Genomic DNA, 20,354 nt, shown 5'->3' with positions numbered 1-20,354 from the left:
CTGGCAACGAATCAGAAGTAAACAAAACCACGTTTTGTTAATCCAGAAGTATTATTATCGATCTCTAATACCACGTTTTATGTTGAAAAGGAATTTGTTACTGCCATAATACACGAATCTTGGGTGTGGAAAAAAATCGTTGATAAAAATGAGTGGCCACGTGGCAGACGAGATCGCCAAATTCATTCAACCAAGCCCTAAGATTATCGATTATGAAGATGATCTGAACTCCGGTAAGCTCCATGCAATTGCCGGCTTCTTTTATTTATTTTACGCTTTCCAAGTCTCCGAGTCGAATTCTATTTCACAACCTTTCGGGAGCTTTGACCGTACTTGTTAGGATGAGGAATGAAAGTGTGGGATGGCCCGGGGATACTTAAATCGATCTCGTTTGGCCCTGGGACACTACGTCCTCCCTAAAATGGCGCTGCTTGAAAAAATAAATAAAAATTGGGGAAAAGTGAGTAAGTACAAAGAGCTGTAGAATAATCTTATTTGACGGTGTGTTTAGTGATTTTTTCTTCGGCGAGGAAAATACCCGAAAGCATGACGAGAAGTCGCCAAGAGTGAAACGGGTTGTTTATATTCTTTTTTGACACAAAATGAAGTGTTTCAGACTCTGCCACGAAGCTGGGCTGGAAGCGATCTTGTCAATGGTATAAGTCCAGTGGCAAAGTTCTGGCATTCATTCATTCGTCCATAGCAAAAAGCCTCAGGGCGAAGCTTGTGACGTCACTGAAGTTGTTTATTTCACTTAGTGACGTCAAAGCTTTGCACGGAGGCTTTCTGCTATAGAATGTGTTGGCTCGCCAGAGACCTGTCTATCTGCATTTATGGGAATCTGAACCACTCTTAAGGGTGTGGGATAGGTGCGGTTGCACCGGTCTGTATTTTGGGGGCCCCCCGCATTTACAGTAGCAATAATTTCTTTCATAAATTTTGGAAATCTGCATTTTCATTTAGAAAGAAATAGTTCTGAATTTCCACCATATCAAGAATTGATTTTTTTAAATAATTTCTGAATTTTCATCAGTTTTGAAATTACAGTAAAACCTCGATATAATGATATTATAAAGACCTAGGAAAAATATTGCTCTAGAGGGATTATCATTATATTGAGAGGCAGCAGTTTAACATTCGAATATAGACATTTCTGAGCTAGACTATTCGTCATCGTAGTGTGTTAAAGTGCAGCCTTAATGCATTAAAAACATCAGACCAGTGTACACACCGTGTCGGCGTGGTCCAACCCCGCGGGGAAAAAGCCTTATATCCCTCATGGGACAGCCTGGGCCATGACTGGTCTTACATATGCACACCATATAATGTCTGATATGATCCTGCATCATCTGACGTGATGTAGTTACACGTTATGTCAGTGTAGTATGTTTCCGCCTTAAGAGAGGGGAAACAAAACTAGCACAGGGCTTGAAAAATCCAAGCTCGCCGTGGAGACTGGAGTGTATTAGCGCAAAGAATTTTCTACATGTGATTGCTTAGAGGCCTTTCACACAGAGCGGATGTTAGTCCGGAAGAAGTTTTAACAATTGGAATATACTGAGCCTTTCAGACGAGCCGAAATATCTCCGCACCTAGGAAATGTTCATGCGGGTCCGGACGTCGTCTGCATTTGTCAAAACCTAAGTGCAGGCTCAGCATCCGCACATAGAAGTTTTGACAATTGGGTTATTCGGGGCTATTCACATGATGCGGATGCGGAGCAAATTCATCCGCATTTTTGGCTACTTTTTAAAGATGATTTTGCACTGAATTTTTTTAAATTATTTGCTATAAATACCCTTACAAACACCATATGAAGGTCCCTGTTCGTCAATAGAATGTTCCCACATACGTCGATCCCTCCGTTTCCTTCTGAGACGGAGATATAGCAGCTTTAACTGCCTTTTGTCCATACTTTACAATTTTATACAATAAAACCTGTCAACAACGGCCACTGAAGGGACCAAAATTATAAGCCGTTCTGTTCATTACGAATATTTAATTGACTACATACTTTAATAACTTTTAAATTTAATTTAAAAATTTAATTTTTTCTTTTTAGATTTTTAAAATTATTTATCTGAAATATTATTTTAAATATTTGTTATTTTTTTAAATTTTCTAACTGTTAATTTTTTTAAACTTTTAAAAAAATACTTTTATTAAACAACGTTGTCCACGTACGGTGTTCACTCAGGGCCGGATTAAGATGTTTGAAGGCCCAAAGCACTGTGTAGAAGTATATTTTACTCGATATTTAGTCTACAAACTGAAAAAAACAAAATTTTATAAGTGTCTAATCTAAGGATGAGATTTCACTCTAAAATTTATAAAACTTGAAAAAAGCAACTAATAAATTGATTAGTTGTTTTTTTTTAAAGAATTATTATAAATTTTTTCTATTATAATCCGGACTTAAGGCTGGGATTATACTGAATACATGAATGAACGCCAGGGTCCCTGCCACCAGACTTATCCCGTTGCCGAGATCTCTTCCAGCCCAGCTTCGTGGCAGAGTCTGGAACAAAGTGAGTGTGTACACCTAACAGTCTGAGTGTGTAGCTAGTGTTGTGTATGATATTTCAGTGCTGCTATCTATACTTCAAATTGTGAGTGAAGTGTAATGATTGAATATTTGTAACGTTGTAGGCCTGTTGCTCTCTGTGGCGAGACTTTTTAACGGGGAGATCGGCTCGCATTCGCGCCTTGAAGTTGGGAACCACAGAAAACCAACTTCAGCCGACCACCACTGTGGGGTTCGAACCCAGATCCTCGCATCGCGAGTCCGTCACTATAACCACTTGACCACCACAGCGGCAGGCTGGGATTATACTATAAAGTTTTATAAAAGTTGAAAAATTCAACCAATAGGCACATCGGTTGCATTCATGCAAATGCAACCGGTGATCTTATTGGTTGAATTTCTCACGTTTTATCAAAGAGCTTTTACAAAACTTCCATAGTGTAACCCTGGCCTAAGACAGAATTGTGATATGAATATTTCTAAGCACAGACATTTTGAAAGTCTCCACCCCTCCCCTTTTTTTCTACTTGCAAGGTCTGATATCTCCTGGTTTTTTTTTTGGAACATCGATGTTTTGGATTGGATTTTTCGAACATTGTATGTTTTTGGAATTTTTCTTTCATATTTTTCCGAAAAGACAGATTTTTTTTTCAAAATCTTTTGAAAATATTTTAAGATATTTTTTCCCATATCGACTACTTGTGAGGATCGGAATGAAGGCATCTTTAGACCCATATTTTTTGGGGGTCTAGATTAAGCCACCAAAGAATGGCTCTAGGCTGCCTATGGGCACTGAATTAGGGGTGAAGGAGAAAAATAATTAAAAAAATTGCAAAAAAAATAGTTTTTATTCACGAATTCCAAACTAAAGATGCGGGCGATCACCCGCATCTTTAGTGCTCGTGTGAAAGGGGCCTTAATTGGAGTCTAAGGATAATATAAAATCAAATGGGTTAGTCCAGTGGTTCCTTTTAGAGATTCTCGAAAAAAAAATTATTATTTTAAAAATTCTCAAGAATAATTTTTTAGGAGAATAGGCCTATTCTCTGGAAGTATGTTCATAAAGTACTGTGTGTGTGTGGGGGAATATTCTTATCGAAAATAATAAGAATTTTATTCTCAAGTTATTAATAACAGTCCTTCCAGAGAATATACAAATATAACGCTCCATCAAGCAACATACTCAACGAAGTGGCTAAGAAAAAAATGCCCACATAACAAAGGAATCGCTAAATGTAAAAAGGGGTAATTTTCTCAAGTTTTCAGGAGGGGCAAAAAACTTATATCTTCTCCAATAATTTTTTATTGGTAAAAAATTTAATTGCAGTGTCTGTGGAATGCATTTATGAAACCCTGAGAGAGGATTTTAAATTTTTATTACATAAGAATAGCCATGAGGGAGGGAAATCTGATACAGACATGGCCCCTTTTTAAAATTAAACATTTTAGAGCCGCAATTTTCTAATGAAAAAGTCTCAGGAAACACATAAATAAACAAATGTATGCAATGAAACAAACTTTATTTAGCTTTTTATACTATACGAACTTTCTATTAGACGGGGATCAAAAGTACTCCTCATCTGGTTGTCTCTATTGAGTTAATGGTTGGTGCACTAAAAATCTGTTCCCAAAAATTGTTATACTCCATTGGGATGTATTTTTTGTTTTATTCAAGTCATCCCTTTTACTTTGGTTATTGGAGGTTTTGTCGATGAATAAGCTTTACTTTGGAGTATTATTAGTGGTACACCAAGTTTTCTTAGTGGGAAGATTCTTGAGCCAATACCATTGACGTATTGCGTACAGTAAACTTTGATGCATTCTGGTGGATCAAATCCACGTATTGGTCCACTGTGTACAATCTCACATTCTTCTTGATAAGTATTTTTATCAGGGTGAAATCCCTATCACGGTAAAAAGTAATAGCCTCTGATGGGGAAATGAAATTTAATTTCCTCAAAACGTTCAGACTCTACTAAGAACATCAAAAACCTCATCAATGTGTTGTTATTCTTCCCTCCACAGTTGAACCATAAAAAGTTACAAGATCTTTCCATCTTCAGCTCCATCAATATATGTTTTCAAACAGGACATAACTTAGGCCCTTTGCCTCCATTTGTTTCATCATAAACGAAACATTTCATTTAACCATCTCTTAGGTTATGAATACTGAAGGTATTAACACTCAGCTGCCTAAAATAGTAGATATCTTGCACTGGAATCCGAGGTAAGGATACAGTAGCCATATAGTCAATACACAGACAGAAAATATCGCTGTTTTCTTGGCAAAGCTCTTTAGCTTCTATGATTGCATCATAAAATTTTCTGCTCCTTTTCTGTACTAATAATTATAACATAATTACATAATAACTACTACGTTTTAAACAAAAAACAATAAATAACAACAAAACAAAAACAATGTAAATGAAGAAAACCTTATGAAGGTAACTCAACAGAAAAACCCTGCTGCCACCTGTTAGCGGTCTTGAGAACTAAATGTAAAAAGGGGTCATGTGTCCTGGACATGACCCGTTTTTACTTTTCACATCCGTTTTTTCTCAGCATCTAGAGGCGAGACTTGACCCATTTCACCATAAAACGATGCGTTGGCATCTCTATTCCATTAATCCATCAAAACATAAAAATTGAAGAAATGTGACATGACACCTTTTTACATTTAGCGATTCAAATATAGATGTCATATATTTCTAAAATACAGCAACCCCCCAATTGAAAATGAAATTACAAAAACTATAAACAATATATATATACACATGATAAAATATTATACAATGCCCATAAAGAATACTTATGGTTGTCTTATTCTATCATCACATCATCCTTTGGTGTCCCATAAGGGAAAAGCCTAGGCAAATTTTGTCCATTGCTCTAACACCAAGTGGTTTAACATGAGTTGTGGGTCATGTGAATATGAAGAGAAACATTGTTCTGTGGAAATTCCCAGAGTTTGGTGGCCGCTCTGGGGACGAAAGTTATGGTATCTGTTACCATTATATTGAATCCCTGTAAGTGGGACTTTATGGAAAACCACAATTGGTAAAGGCCATATCAGAAAATTTGAGGCTGCTCCTGTCTACGGTACCCTTTTTTTTATAAAAGGAGCAGAGGAGGTCTCAGAGAGATATGGCCGAGAACTCAACATGAAGTTATTAAATAATAATGCATGAGAGTTCAAGTTAGAGCAGAATTGAAACTCGCCATATGAATTCAGGTGTTTAGTGTAATTGAGAAAATTTACCAGGACTTCACTTAGTGTGTCACCTGATAATCACCGAAGTAATTCCTTCTCGGGATAGAGAAAGCAGGACATCATTCCACATAGTGGAGTGGAGTTTTGTCTTCTTTTCCACACGCAGGACAAACAGGTGAATCTGCATAGCCACAGTTGTGCAGGTGTTTCGCTAGGTTAGCATGACCAGTGATGATCTGTATAACCTGTCGAATTTGTTTCCTGTTCAATGAAATAAGTTTTTTGGCAATACTCGGATGGGTTCCCAAGGCCAGCTTGGCCTGTCTGCAGTCCTGCGTTGAGTTCCATTGCCGCAAATATTTGTCTTCTATCCATTGTTTGACATCTCCTTTGAAGGTTGATTGAAACAGGATAGAAAGGTTCAGGTCCAGATAGATTCATGTTCACTGCCTCTTTGGCTATCTGGTCTGTGAGTTCATTTCCCTGGAAATTTACATGACCCAGTAAAAGTTGATGTTGTTGCCCAATGCTGCCAAGTTATTCAGCATGTCAGTGCAGTATTTTACACACATTTGAAACTTGATGAAGTTGTCAAGAGCCATTAGCGCTGCTTGGCTGTCAGAGAAGATAACAATTTGTTTGCCATGATGTTCTTTAGAAAGAAATCAGGCTTTCAGCCAGTATGGCTATTGCTAATACTTCGGCTTGAAAGACTGGTCATTTGCCTAGATAAAAATGTATGTTATGGTAGTCGTGATCCACTCCAAAGATGCGGAAAATTGCCCCAGTATCAGTAATCCTAGAGCCATCGGTGTAACACTCAATAACTCCTGTTGAGATTTTATCAATTATGTGAGCAACTTAATTTCTCCTGGGTATGTGGATAGTGAAGCATTTAGTGAAATTTTTTGTTTTGGAATAGGAGTATTTTGGCATTAGCAGAGGAAGGGATCTCCACTTTTCCCAGTAGACATCTGGCAAGGGATTCTTGAAAGAAGGTTTGTATCCCATATAAGGTCGATTGCACCATGTACCATTTCTTTCCATCCTATATATGGTTTTAAGGTTGTCTTATTATAAGTATGGATAGCTTCTCGATTTACCCCAACATGTTTATCGTATTTATTTTTAAACGTGTCAATTGTGTTAGAATTTACTACCACCGAACGTAAGCTATTCCATTTATTAACAACCCTATTAGAGAAAAATTCCTGCGACACCATAACCCAGCATTGTCCTTACCAATCAATACTGGTGTCTCCTTGTAAAAGCAGTTAATTGACAGTGTACTAATAATTCATGGTCCATCCTATTGAAAATTTTGAACACTTCGATCATATCACCCTGACACCTGTATTCATCCAGTGTAAACATATTCAAAAAATGAAGTCTCTCTTCATAACTCAAGCCCAGTGGACCAATAAGGACATGCGTAGCTCTTCTCTGCACCCCTTCAACCAAGTCTATGGCACTCTGTAGATATGGTCTCCAAAACCTTACAACATACTTCAGTTCAGGACGAACCGAACAGAGAAGCGAACGAGAAGAGAACTTTTTGAAAATGAAACCGAGCATTCTATTTTTTACCACCGCTGAACAATGTCCAGGAAACCTAATAATAATCTGCTTTTATAACCGAATGGTTATAAAAGCAGGATTACCAACAAAACGGAAAAAAGCTCCTTTTCATTTTACACTTTCTTGACAAAAACAAAGTAAGTAAATATCAAATATAACTACTCATTTCTGATAAGTTCATATGTTTTGTATTTTGTGAGAGTTTTCTTTAATGATAATTTATGAACAATTGCCACAATTCAATCTTATCTAATTTGGAATCCTCTGTAATACTTGTATTCAATAAGGTGTATATATATATATATATTTTTTTTTTTTTAATACGATACATCGATAAATTGAAAAAAGTTTGAGATAGAATTAAGAAATTTAAGCAAAAAAAAATAGTTATTTTATTTATTTATTGTGATTTATTGAAATATGACTTGACGTTCTATGCCTATGTTTATAGTGTAACGAAAATAAAGCAAATTAATAGTGTTATCGTGTTATCTCAATATTGACGAAAATGGACATAGTACTTTTTACATATACATAGCATTTTAACTGCTATGTTATATTAATCCCCTTATTTCACGGAATGAGCATCGCGTTGTCTACGTTTTGAAAAACATGATTTTAGAGACTGGTGGCTTACACTAAGAGAGATGCGACGTGTATGTTCATTTTCGTTTCAAAAAACCCAATTTCCAAGAGATTGGCCTATTGAATTACATGATATTCAACTCTCAATTGACCAAGTAACATTTTTAAAATTGGCAAGCATTTAGCAATTATTTCCGAAATTAAAAATAAGCATTTAATAAATTTTGTATCAGAAATGTGCGGTGGATGCGTGGCCTTATGTTCATAAACAAAATGTCATTCATATAATTGATATATTGATAGTTCTTTTTTTCTAATACAGCGACACATATGTTCACGTGGTGCTTATTCCAAGAAACATCGTACTGTGTTAAACTAGATGCACAGTAATAAAAAAACATATGCATTGAAATTTAGAAACAAAAAGACCATAATAAAATATATATTAGTTATTTCTCATTTTGTTTTTAATTCCAATAAAAAAAAATTAATGGCCACTCAGTAAATCCCTTATTAATTCGTATTTAGAATCAATTTAATATAATAAATTGGATCATTCAGGCCTGTAGAATTGAAATTTTGGAAAATCGTCTGGAAACTGAAGAACATGCCAAGTTTTGGAAACCACGAAGTTTCGCAGTGCACTTTTGGTCACTGATTGGTCATTGGCTCATTTTTGAATATCATGTAAAATTTTTCGCAAAAATTGATTTCGGTATAACAGGAAAAAATCTATAAAATCTATATTATTATAACCTTTTAAATGCTAAATTAACTTTTCATAGAATTTTTTACATAATCTTTGTATTATTATATTTTTTATTATGTAGCTTTCAATAGCATAGGGAAAAGAACAAAAGCAGTTTAATTAATAAGAATTTCCTTATTTCTAAGTATTCACTGAGATACTTTGGTTTAATTTTTTGTTTTGAACTTATTTTGTGAGAATTTATCTGATTTCAAAATAATTTTCTAAGGTTTTAATCTCAACATTTCTAAAATCTTCACAACCAAACTTTATAAAAACCTCTTATAATGGCCAAGAGGTTAGATTCGTAGATTCAAACTCAAAGTTGTTATTGGGGAGGGGGTGATTATGTCAAAAATTGGTTTGTTTTAAATGTTTCAGCCAATGAAAACATTTATATTTCATAACATAAACAAAAGTACAGCAGATGCGGAAAACTGGCTGAGTGAGGAGATATCAATGTTTCAGATAGGAAAATTCATCTCTGCCCTCACGGGGACCATATACTGCCATCTGGTGGCCCTGATGTCATCTGCGAGCTATTAGCAGAATGTTGTCACCGTCCATTGGATGGAGCCATTCAGCATATACCTATGCTCCAAGGTGAGGAAATTCTGTCTTCATCGCTTAATTGGTAGAGCGCTCGTCTGACAAACGAGAGACCAGGGTTCATGTCCCAGTGAGGGTAGAGATGAGTTTTCCTTTCCTGAAACATCGATATCTCCTTACTCAGCGATTTTTCTGTATCTGTCGTATTAACAAGGGAAAATGATGTCTTTTGTCATAAACAAAATTAGTAAAAGAAATTTCATTATTTAAAAGAAAAATGAATATTCTCGATTATTCTCCAATTTTTACATCCAGGAGAATATTCTCATTCTCCGAGAATATTTTCACATCTCATCTTTAGTTCCTTTCATTATCAGCAGTTCCCTTGCCGTACTCAATTTTTATCCACAATTCCCCATAAATGTCTGAATCATTTCAAAACTCTGATACCTCTAGAAGCTGTGATTCACATTTTTATAACCATTGCGCTAATAGTTTCCAACCATATAAAACTAGTGAAAGAAATGAAAAGTAGAGTAGGCCTATACTGTACAGTGCTATTACCATCGGAGTATCTCCGACAAATCAGACATAAAACCATCATACCTTGAAATATAGGTTTTACCTTGATCTTGCATTATACTGATCTTGTTATGGAGCCAAAGTTCTTTAATAAGGTAATGGTATTAAGTGAGAGTTTCACTGTGTAAGATAATATTCATGTACTAAATGAATTGATATATTTTTGTGTGTGTGCTATTTTATTTTGCAGAATCAAATGCTAAACTCATTGAGAAGTCTTTTGATGTTTTGGAAGATATTCCTGTCTCATTCAGTAGGATCAGAAGAAAAACAGACTTACTTCTTCATGAAACAGATTCAAAATATGCTGGAAAGAAAATATCGAGACAGTCCCTTGAGAACCGAGGTGAACTTTGCCGATTAAATTTATTTTATTCTACTTTGGGTTTACCTTTTTTTGGTTATTGTAAACAAAAAATGGCTTTCTCCAAATATTTCACTTATTAGAAATTTGTGACTACTCGACATGTAGACAAAGAGTAGCAATAAATGAAAGAAAGAAACAAAGCTTGGGTCTACAATCGCCAGATGTTTGCATGAAGAAAATAAGAAGGTTTGTTAGCATGGAAAACAAAAAAAAAGTTCCTGTGTATAAGGAAAAACAAAAAAATAAATGTAAAGAGCCAAAGTTATTAGGTTGTTGCAAAAATTTTGGGTGAAAAGCTTCTATTTTTGAATGAGTAATGCATCTGATCATCACACCCCTGTCCCACCACAAAGCATATTCAGGTAAGCTTCATAAACCAGGTGCTTGTCCATCCTACTCAGTATGGATCTGACTGGGCGAGATGGAAATAAATCTCGAATCGAGAGCCAGTGGAGCCAGGTTCGTGGGGTGGTGCCAACCCTCTTAATGTCTGTTGCATGGTTTTTGCTAAAGCTACAGAGCTATAGCCTTTGACTGCAGGGCTTAGTGCTACATAACGGCAGCACCAAGCTGAAGTCCTACCTTATGTGCAAGGGCAAAGTATCCAACAGAAGGTTAAAACCAATCTGTCGCATGACGGTTTTGTTGTACGAGTAAGCAAAATGTGAACAATCATAATATTTTATGCAGTTGAACCCTGTTAAAACTAAGTTGAAGAAAAATCACTGAGAGTCAAGAGATAGGACTTTTTTCATTCTGAATTTGGTGTGTTTCGATTTTCAACTTGGAGTGGAAGTTATTCATTTATTCATTCTCCCCCCCCCCCCCAAAGCAGAATGTGCTGAAACTGTGATGCACATCACAGACAAATCAAGCAGCTTCGGAACAATCTTGCTAAAAATTATGAGGAAAGAACTCTTTTGCACAGAAAACACTATAAAGGAATTTTTTACTGCATAATATTTTCAGTTCAGTATATTCTGGAACAAGCTCTCAGCTTGTTGCAGAATAATGCAAAATATTCTACTTTGGGGGACAAACATATAGGTTCATGGCTGCATTTTTCATATGCTCTCATCCAGGCCTTTGTAATTTGCATATGTCCGAATTCGCATGCATTTTGCTGCATTTTTATTATCTGCTTTAACTCTTTTATAGCCAGGGTGTTTTTCCTCAAAATAGACTTGTCCAAGTTTCGACTAATCTTTTTTCTCTATATTTACTCTTTTCCTCCTCACCCTTCTATGAGACTTAGACTTGTTTTTGGAGTTTCCACCTCTGACAAGATCTTTCATTTTCTTCCTCACCCAACACAAATCCAAAACATACACATATTCCCTATCTTGGCATTCATCAGGCTCACGATTATGCAGTGTCTGTCGGCTAAGATTAATTTTTCGATGCAGTGAAATATCAAGTGTTAAATAGACAATATTGCCAAATAATAAGCATTGAATCACCATTCTTTGCTAAATAACAAATATTAAATCACACACTTTGCTAAATAATGAGTTAAATCGCCAATGACAACCCCAACAAAGAATTTAAAACCACTAACATATCAAAAAATTTCTTGAATTGAAAATGTCACCAAATAGTGAGTGCTAAATTTCCAAAAATCATCTCAATTTTTGCAACTTTTTCTCCCATTTGATAATTTCTTTCTGAGTAGTCAAATTGCTAAAAACAAGAATCCAGCAGGAATCACACCTAAAAAGATTTTGAGGAAAAAATTCAACCATAAATATTCACCCATAGTCAGTTTCTTCCTTTTCATTTGCAACACAAATGGTAGCACCACCTAAGCACATAACTCCTTATGTACCAAAGACCATTTAGATGTTTTATGGGTTTTTAAGTTGGTTCACTCCTTGTCAATATATTTTTGACAACTTCATATGTAATTTTTTTTCCAAGGATGATGGCTACAAATGCCAAATTTTATTGCTCAATTCTATTTCATTAACTGTAACATAGTTGTTACCATTGATACATAGTGCTTTGTTTGTCATTTGCAATGCTGCAGTGGGCACCATGTTGGGTATCACTGCTATAACAAAAGAGTCTAGCAACGGTCAAGGAATAGTCAGGATAAGGTCATGTAAATGTCACCAGATTTTCTTTTGGGTATGTGGTAGACACACTATAATATTTTCAAGGTTTTTTTTTAATTGCATCTTGATTAATGAATGACTTTTTTTTCACTTTTTTTATGGTATAATTTTTTATAGTTTATATATAAATATAATTATGGAAATGATTGGTTTTTTTTTTTTGGTGAAGATTATGATGAAGATTCAAGCTGTTGCAGCAGTGATCAGGTTTCTAGCCATGTTGATACTAATTCTGTGAGTGAAGATATGATCAGCTCATTTAAAAAGCTTCTTGCCTCAAAGGGTCTTGGAAAGTGAGATTTTGTTTCAATCTGAAACTTTTTTTAAAGTTAAATTTCAGATTTTTTTTCGGATTTTTAAAGCTTGAAAAAAAAAATATATAAAAAATTATGTAGTTTCTAGTTTCTTGGATATTCTGTTAATTTATTCTGTTTGCATGTGATATTGCTTATGGCTAAATTCAACATATTTGATAACACCAGCTAAACACCAGGGACACAAGCTGTTTGAATGTTGGGGTCTGGTCTGTTCTGGGCACACCGGAAAAGTTAGATTTGATAAGGATCACAAATATGCATTTAGCCAATTCAATGGATTTTTAGAATAAAGATATTCAATAATTTTCCAGAATTTGAGTTTGAAATTCCCAGCACACTGGAAAATGCGAGTATTCCTGTCATGCTGGTTTCCCTCAATGTTTCCTGGCATGCCTGCTTATGCGGGGAAATATGGTATTACAATATTATTATGCTGTGAAATTCTTTAATTTCTTTGCAGTTCTTATTCAAATTTTAAACACATGGTATAAGAATACAAACATAGTTCTGTTTACTAATTTTTCAATTTAGTTTATGAGGTTTTTACGCAAATTGAAGCTATTTATAATCTATATCATTGTTATACGTTTCACCCAACATTGTTCCATTAATATACATACTTTTACTTCCTTGAGATGACTAGAACAAATTCTATCCTATTTTTATATGGTCATTTGTTTTGGCACATCGTGACCTAATCGGTGCTTGTGCCAATAAAACCAAAATCCAATCCAATTTAGTTCATGTTATCTATAAAAAAAGAATATAGCAAAAGCTAATGTCAAATTTGAATTATCTCCAACAAGTAGTTCATAAAACACAAAGGATCCTAAAATGCTCAGTTTAAGTATTCTAGAGAAAAATCTTAATAAAATATTACTGTGATACCACTGTAAACTTTTCTATGAAAAGCTGGTCTCCCTAACTGTTTCCTGACATGTCGGTTAATGCAGGGGGAACATGGTAGACAGGGTTGGCAAATTTCCCACTTACAAATTTTGTACTTGAAATAGTAACCCCTTGTTATATCAGACATCTCAGGAGGCATTAGAAAAGTGCAATATAACAGACGACTTGATCTAGGTTGTCATATTATAGTTAAATTCTTTGCAGACTATTCTGGTAAAAAATTTTGAAACATCTGAATGCGTTTTATAATGAGGGTAATATTGTAATTGGGTTAATGTATTTTTATTCTTTGATTCTGAATTTCAGCCGTGAAGAAAGCATGCATGACTCTGAAAATGTAGAATCTAGTCACAGTGATGAAGACAGTGAAGGAGAATCTGATTCTGAAGAAACTGAAGGTTTTTTTGCATTTATAACTTTTTATAGCTGAAATTGTTAGAAATAAGTGTAGTCTTTCTGCATATGAAAAGTATGGGTGATTCTCTTGATATATTATATATTCTCAAGTTGGGTAAATCATATAATCTGTTCTAAAAACTTGAAAAAAGAGAGGAGCAAGATGTTAGAAAACTGATTTCTCAGTTAATACCATAAAACACACTCCATCATAGAACAATTGCTGCTTTTCAGGGTTGTTTGGTTAAAACCATGGTTTAAACCAAGTGGTTTTTTCACAAAATTACAAAAATGGCCTAAATATAATCTTTTTTCTTGAAAAATATATATCAAAATGTTTCATTCTTATCACATTTTCTATTCTTGGGGTACATTCTGACGGTGTATCTTTAAATGGTGTAAGATGGTATGAGTGGTTTTTTTTTTTTCAAAAAAAATCTCAAAAGTAAAAGTGCCCTGAATACAAATTTTCTTATATATTAAGTATCTTAGTTGCTAGTTATATACAGTATTGAAATTTTTCTCCTTCTTACTGGATGGATCTCATTCTTATGGATTTTCTAATTTTGCGCTACATTCTGATGGTCGATCTTAAGCAAATCCATGAATGAGGATTTCATCACACATATGTGGTGGTGTGGTCCAAACCATCCTGGTAGGGGCAGGTGGTCTTATAATACAAAAAGACACCAGCTGCCCTAAAGGACAAAGACCACTGTACTAGTAGTTACACTGAACTGGGTGACCATTTGGTTAGGGTGTACAGTAGTAAGTGATTTATGATCAGTATTTTCTCCCAAATAAGGTTTTCTGCAAACGAAATAAGATTTAGTAGAGGAAAGTAAAAATAAAGTAAGCAAAAGAGCCCTGCTAAAATGTCTTTCAGGGAAAGAAGGGAGGGGGCATAACTAGTTGTACCTAGAGACCTTTGAATACGCTTGCATATCAAGGCGTCTTAGTTGCAGCTACTCATTGTAGAAAGGTAAATTTGCTGATAAGAGTTAGATAAGATTACAAAGAAATTCATGTTTGAAAACTGGTTGAAAATCTGTTTGTATTCTAGGCGTATTTTGCTGAAATCTATGCTCGTTATCAGCAATCAAAATAACAGCAATGCAAAATTCACGGGATATGTGATAACTTTGTTATATGTGAAAATTCATTATATCTGTGTTCGTTATAAGTGAACCTGACTACAATTAAGTAGTAGTAGCTGTGACCTGGCATTTGTCGTCTTGTTTTCACTATTGCTATCTGCTATTTTTGCCATCAAAATTTCAATCATCAAAACTATATGTTATGTTATTTATTACTATAATTATTTCCCTAATTAAACAAAAAATAGAAGCTGTCACCTCGTTTAAAGACAATCCCTTTGAAGGACCAACCCTTTACCATTCCTTGAAGGATACTGGGAGGTTCATGAAAGTAACCAATTTTTTGCTTTCTGAAATGGACTCTTCCAAACTTTTACTGCTTACTTATCCCCTTAATCTTTTCAGGATATCTCTTCAGGTACATAGTTTGGGTTTTTATTAATGCATATTTTGGCATTTTCAAGTGCATATTTTTAGAGCATATAATTCAGGCTCTACTGATATAGGTAGAGATATATTGTATAATAACCTCTTATTATTATTGTTATAGAAAAAGACACAATGGAACAATTTTCCAGACAAAATGTAGAAAATGAGGTTGATAAAGGTCGTGCTGTTAAAGCCCAACAAGGTAAATAATTTTTTTCATATTCTTTGTTTGAGGATTTAGTATAGTTTGACATTAACAAGAAACGGCACCCATTCCCAAATTTTAAATTTCTATTTTTTATTGTGGTTTTTAATTCCTAATTTTTTTGAGAAATTTTTAGGAAAAAATGTGTAGTGTGTAAAGTCTGTCTCAAAAGTTTAGATGATACACTTTTCTTGAAATTCCAAAAAAATATGTGAGTAAAGTTACCCCCTTTTTGGTTCTTCCCTGAAGCATTTATACATTTAGAATATTTATATTATCGAAAATACAAAAAATGGCTGTCTCAGAATTTTAGAGAAAATTCAGATTTACCAAAATTATAAGCTTTTAATAGCTAATAAACTTTTAATTTTTTTCTAACAACCTCAACCACTATCCCCTATGGATAGGGTGGTCAGATGTCCCAAAAAAGGCTTTTGGGAGGCCTATTTGTTCCAGTTTTTGCTTGCACAATGAAATAGAATTTTTAATAGTTTGCCAATTTAACTTCTAGCTACGTTAGATATTATGCTAGGAATTTATCATTTCACTGTTATATTTTTGGCGTGTTAATATTTTATGTAATCAAAGGACGACAAACTGATTTTGAACCATTGTAGCCCTGTATACATTTGCAATATATATATTTTTTTAATTTGGGTCCTACAGAAACAGCTCCTTGTGTTCCACAGAGTATGCCATGAAGCTTACAAATGTAAGTAACAACAACAAACATATACCATTCAAGAAACTCAAAAATTGCAATACAGCATACTACAAAAAGAAAGGATAAATCAGATTAGTTTGTACAATAACAACATACGGATGCAATTCTAAAGCGCAATATGCACCAGTCGATGCCATATGGTATCAATGGAAATGTTTAAAAAAAAATCAATACATATACATGAATAGAAAATATACGACCACACATAAATATATACATTCGAATCCTGTTATAGCGAAAATTTAGTTTTCACGAACACTTTTCTAATCCCCCAAATAAGTTTACATAGGAACAATGCTAAGGTGACCTGGAATTCCTTTATAATGAAATTTTGTTTTAACGAAGTGATTCCTCCGGTCTCTTGGTGTTCGTTATAACGGGATTTGACTGTATATACGAAAATAGTGAGAAAAGAAAAAAATAAAAAGAAAAAGGAATAAGTAATTAAATGAAAATTTGATTAATTATTCAAAAATCAAAAACAGCACTTGCAAAGAAAATAAGAATGTACATTAGTACACACTGTATATACAAAAAATAAAATGGAAACCAATTATTTTTTCGCAAAGATATTTTGTACATATATTTTCAGAATGCGAAGAACTTCCTTTGATCTGACCAAATCAGACAATGCAGGCGGCCAAGAAATAGACAGTTTCTTAAGTTCTTTTCTGAAATGAACCCTCTCCTTCGTCAGATTTTTGCATGACAGAAGAAGATGAGTAGGATTTTCTTCATCGGTTCCACATGTACACAGCGAACTACTGGCAAGTTTCATTCTTGCGAGATAACTTTTAAAATTCCCATGTCCAGTAATAAATTGAGTCAAGTGTGAATTTGTGGAGAAATGGTAACATTTCATTCTCGCTGGAATCAAAGGAAAGAATTTCTTTACCAGCCTGGAATTTTTGGAACTGACATATTCTGTGTTCCATTGATGGATTGATTTGTGTCGATAAACATATTTATAGTGAGATTTTGGGACTTTCACATTTTCCATAACATTAAGAAGTGTAGCAGATCATCTGCCCTCATTTCCAGTGATGCCACAGTGACTTCGAACATGTGTGAAATCGTATATATATGTTTTCTTTTTAAGATAATTTATAAGACATTGTGCCTCCACCACAAGTTTTTCTGTTGAATTTATATTTTGTAGACTTTGCAAAAAAGAGAGAGAATCTGAACAGATCGGCGTGCTATTATTATTGTTTCCAACACAAGATGAAATCCACTTGGTGGCAAGATTCAAGCAGAGGAGCTCGGCTTGAAATACAGAAGTTATTTTCTAATCTGAATCGGTGAAACAGGAGCTCATCTTCTTGCTTATAAACAACGTAAGGGAGACCCACTTTACCATCAATTTTATTGCCATCAGTGTAACAAATGAGATCGTGCTTAGGAAAAAACTCTTCATTGTAAATTACAGTGCGATAGCAGCTCGTGTCGCTGGGTGCGGAAGAGATGAAAAAGGAACTATACCCGAAAGGGAATTATCATCACAATTTCTTGAAACTATGTTCTTGGCCTCCTTGTTGTAGAGAATAAGGATGTCAATAGGTGTTTGCCCAGAAATAGCAAATGGTGCCTCGTAGCTAATTGAACAATTCTCAAAAGAAATCTTCGTTGAACTTTCAGAATATTCTTCCGATTGATTTTCTTTTTCAGGAAATCACCCCAAACTCTGGAAGCATATGTAAATATAGGAATGATGGCCTGATTGTATATTAAACACAAGACATCCGATTTCAATCCAAATGTATTTTGAGAGACTCAAAAGACCATTCAAAACACTTTCACATTTCCTAGAGAGGTATGTGATGTGTTTTTTCCACTGGAATTTTTTGTCGACAATGATTCCTAGATTTCTTCAACTGCCACTCCATCCAGAGTTACATTGACTCCACCTTCATCCGGATATTTTTTATGTCCGGATATTTATTTATTATGTCCATCATAACTTTACTTTTTGTAGGATTGAATTACATCTTGTAAGATTTGGCCCACGAAGTAACCAGATCAAGAATTACCTGAGAAATTCCGCAAGCATCAGTAAAATTCTTAAATCCAACAATCAATAGCAGATCATCAGCAAAAGCAATCTTTAGAGTAGTTATGTCAAAGTTCTTGTACGGGTGTTTTTCATCTGGTGATGCTAATAATCAAAGCTCTTCATTCGAGAATATACCTTCCAAGAGGCTGACAGGGCTCCAACTCCCATCATCATCTGTAGCTAGTAATAGGAGGTGTGTAGTTTTAGGAGGGGATGTTGGGACGGTACAGCGACCCATGGTTTCACATTTTGCAGTAGGGCCCCTAGGCTGAGATCTTTGGTGTGTTTCATGTCAGATTTTTCAATGGGAAACGCTGATATACATTTTAGTGTGAAAAGCAAAAATAGAATCATATCTGACGAGAATCCCCCCCCCTTCTTGTGGAGGTCATATAGGGACCTCAGTTGGAGCTTCCAAGATTCCACTTGATCTTGTACAATGATTTATGACAATAAATATGGAAATTATGAGGTAGTGCTTAAGCCCTCTTTCATTTTTCCCTGGGGCTATGATGTTATTGGGATGGCAGTAGGGACTCTCTCTCTCTTTTTTTTCAATAAATATTCTAAAATTATTTCTTTGAGTTTTGTGGAACATTATCATCATTATCATCAAGGGTTCAGCAGAACCGCCTGATAACTATCAAGGGTTTCACAAGAACTCTTTCCGTTGGGAACCCCTTATAAAAGAACAAATATAGGTAATAGAAATGGGTAGTTAGAACATTCTGGAGTCAAACAGCACCAGTAAAGATAATTCCAGTATCGTGTTGGCTGAAGGAGGCATTTATCACGAGATAAACAACACATCCAAACTTATGCTGGTGGGATTCGATTAAAGCACACATGCTCAACCCACGACCCACTGGCCAAATGTAGCCCTCTGTGTCATCTGATGTAGCCTGTGACCTCAAACCTAATTTAGTAAAGATGAACTCAGTGGCACATTTTCAAGTAATTTAAGTGACCTGCAGTTTAGTTACATATCATATGAATGGCCCATAATCATAATACAGTGAAACCAGTCTAAGATGGACACTGTGAGGCAGAAACTGGTCTTAAGCGGAATCAATATATAGTCAGCTCAATGATTAGTGCTTTTATTTGCACCTTTATAATAGAAATCTGTCTAAAAGGGAATGTTATTTCTGTCTATTGATGCTCTGTTTCTCCTACACGTTTCACGGCATATTCCTTGATCACTTCATGACCCGTAGCACATTCCCAGATCAGTTGAATGACCATAGTGTTGTTCCACATAACTTGAGTGGCCCACGATACATTCATAATTCATTTAATTGGCCAACGACACGTTGAGATTTTTGAGTGACCCACAGCATAGTTGCAGATCATCCCCAAAGCAGAATGTTTTGCATTGTTCTGCAATGAGCCCTCGACTGAAATTTTCTTAAAATTCTTCCCCATTGTTGTGCGATAGCACTGATTGTTCTGCGACGTACGTCGCAGACTTCGGCATATTCTGCTTTGGGGCAGATCACTCTAATCTGCAGCACTGTTCTAGATTACTTAATTAAGTGACCCATGACCTCATGTCAATGAAGTAGTCTGCACTCTTCTAAAGGTTAAACGCCTCTGGACAAAAGAAAGGAAGGCCAATTGGAAAAATGTTGATAAAGACTGAAAAAATCTAACAAAAAATTGAGCGAGCCATTTTTTTTAGAAATCACTTTCTCTAGAGACAGGTTGTACTTGGAGGTGGGAGGTGTGTTGAGATGAATTGAGCAATGAGAAATAGCATTTCAACACTGAAAAATATTGCATTTACTTGCGCATATTTATATGCGCAAGTAAAATTCGTGCTTTCACCTCAAAATTATTTTGATGTGTAAAAATTTACGAGAGTGAAAACACAGTTGTAATAAGTCTGTCATAAAAAATGCCACCCATGTTATCATGCTGCCTTAGTCGGCCACCTCATTACCTCATGCCTGGCTCCGGCCCTGTG

The 20,354-nt window shown here is 35.0% G+C and overlaps 1 protein-coding gene across 1 annotated transcript in view; it reads left to right on the top strand.

The window, feature by feature from the left end:
• The first annotated feature begins 631 nt into the window (after nucleotides 1-631).
• LOC149076714 (protein AATF-like) overlaps nucleotides 632-20,354 on the top strand; it is a 43,627-nt gene continuing 23,904 nt past the window's right edge. The window contains exons 1-6 of the mRNA XM_089244341.1: nucleotides 632-656; nucleotides 2,421-2,528; nucleotides 9,968-10,123; nucleotides 12,428-12,551; nucleotides 13,791-13,882; nucleotides 15,528-15,608. Coding sequence (XP_089100467.1) covers nucleotides 2,441-2,528; nucleotides 9,968-10,123; nucleotides 12,428-12,551; nucleotides 13,791-13,882; nucleotides 15,528-15,608 — 541 coding nt within the window. The 5' untranslated portion in view covers nucleotides 632-656; nucleotides 2,421-2,440. The remainder of the gene's footprint in view (nucleotides 657-2,420; nucleotides 2,529-9,967; nucleotides 10,124-12,427; nucleotides 12,552-13,790; nucleotides 13,883-15,527; nucleotides 15,609-20,354) is intronic.

The sequence above is a fragment of the Pholcus phalangioides genome, unplaced genomic scaffold (assembly GCF_987345545.1).
Source record: "Pholcus phalangioides strain wild (caught in Gottingen) unplaced genomic scaffold, Ppha-v1.0 ptg000015l_1, whole genome shotgun sequence".
In the NCBI taxonomy this organism is placed as follows: domain Eukaryota; kingdom Metazoa; phylum Arthropoda; class Arachnida; order Araneae; family Pholcidae; genus Pholcus; species Pholcus phalangioides.
This window is presented reverse-complemented; position numbering and strand designations above follow the sequence as displayed.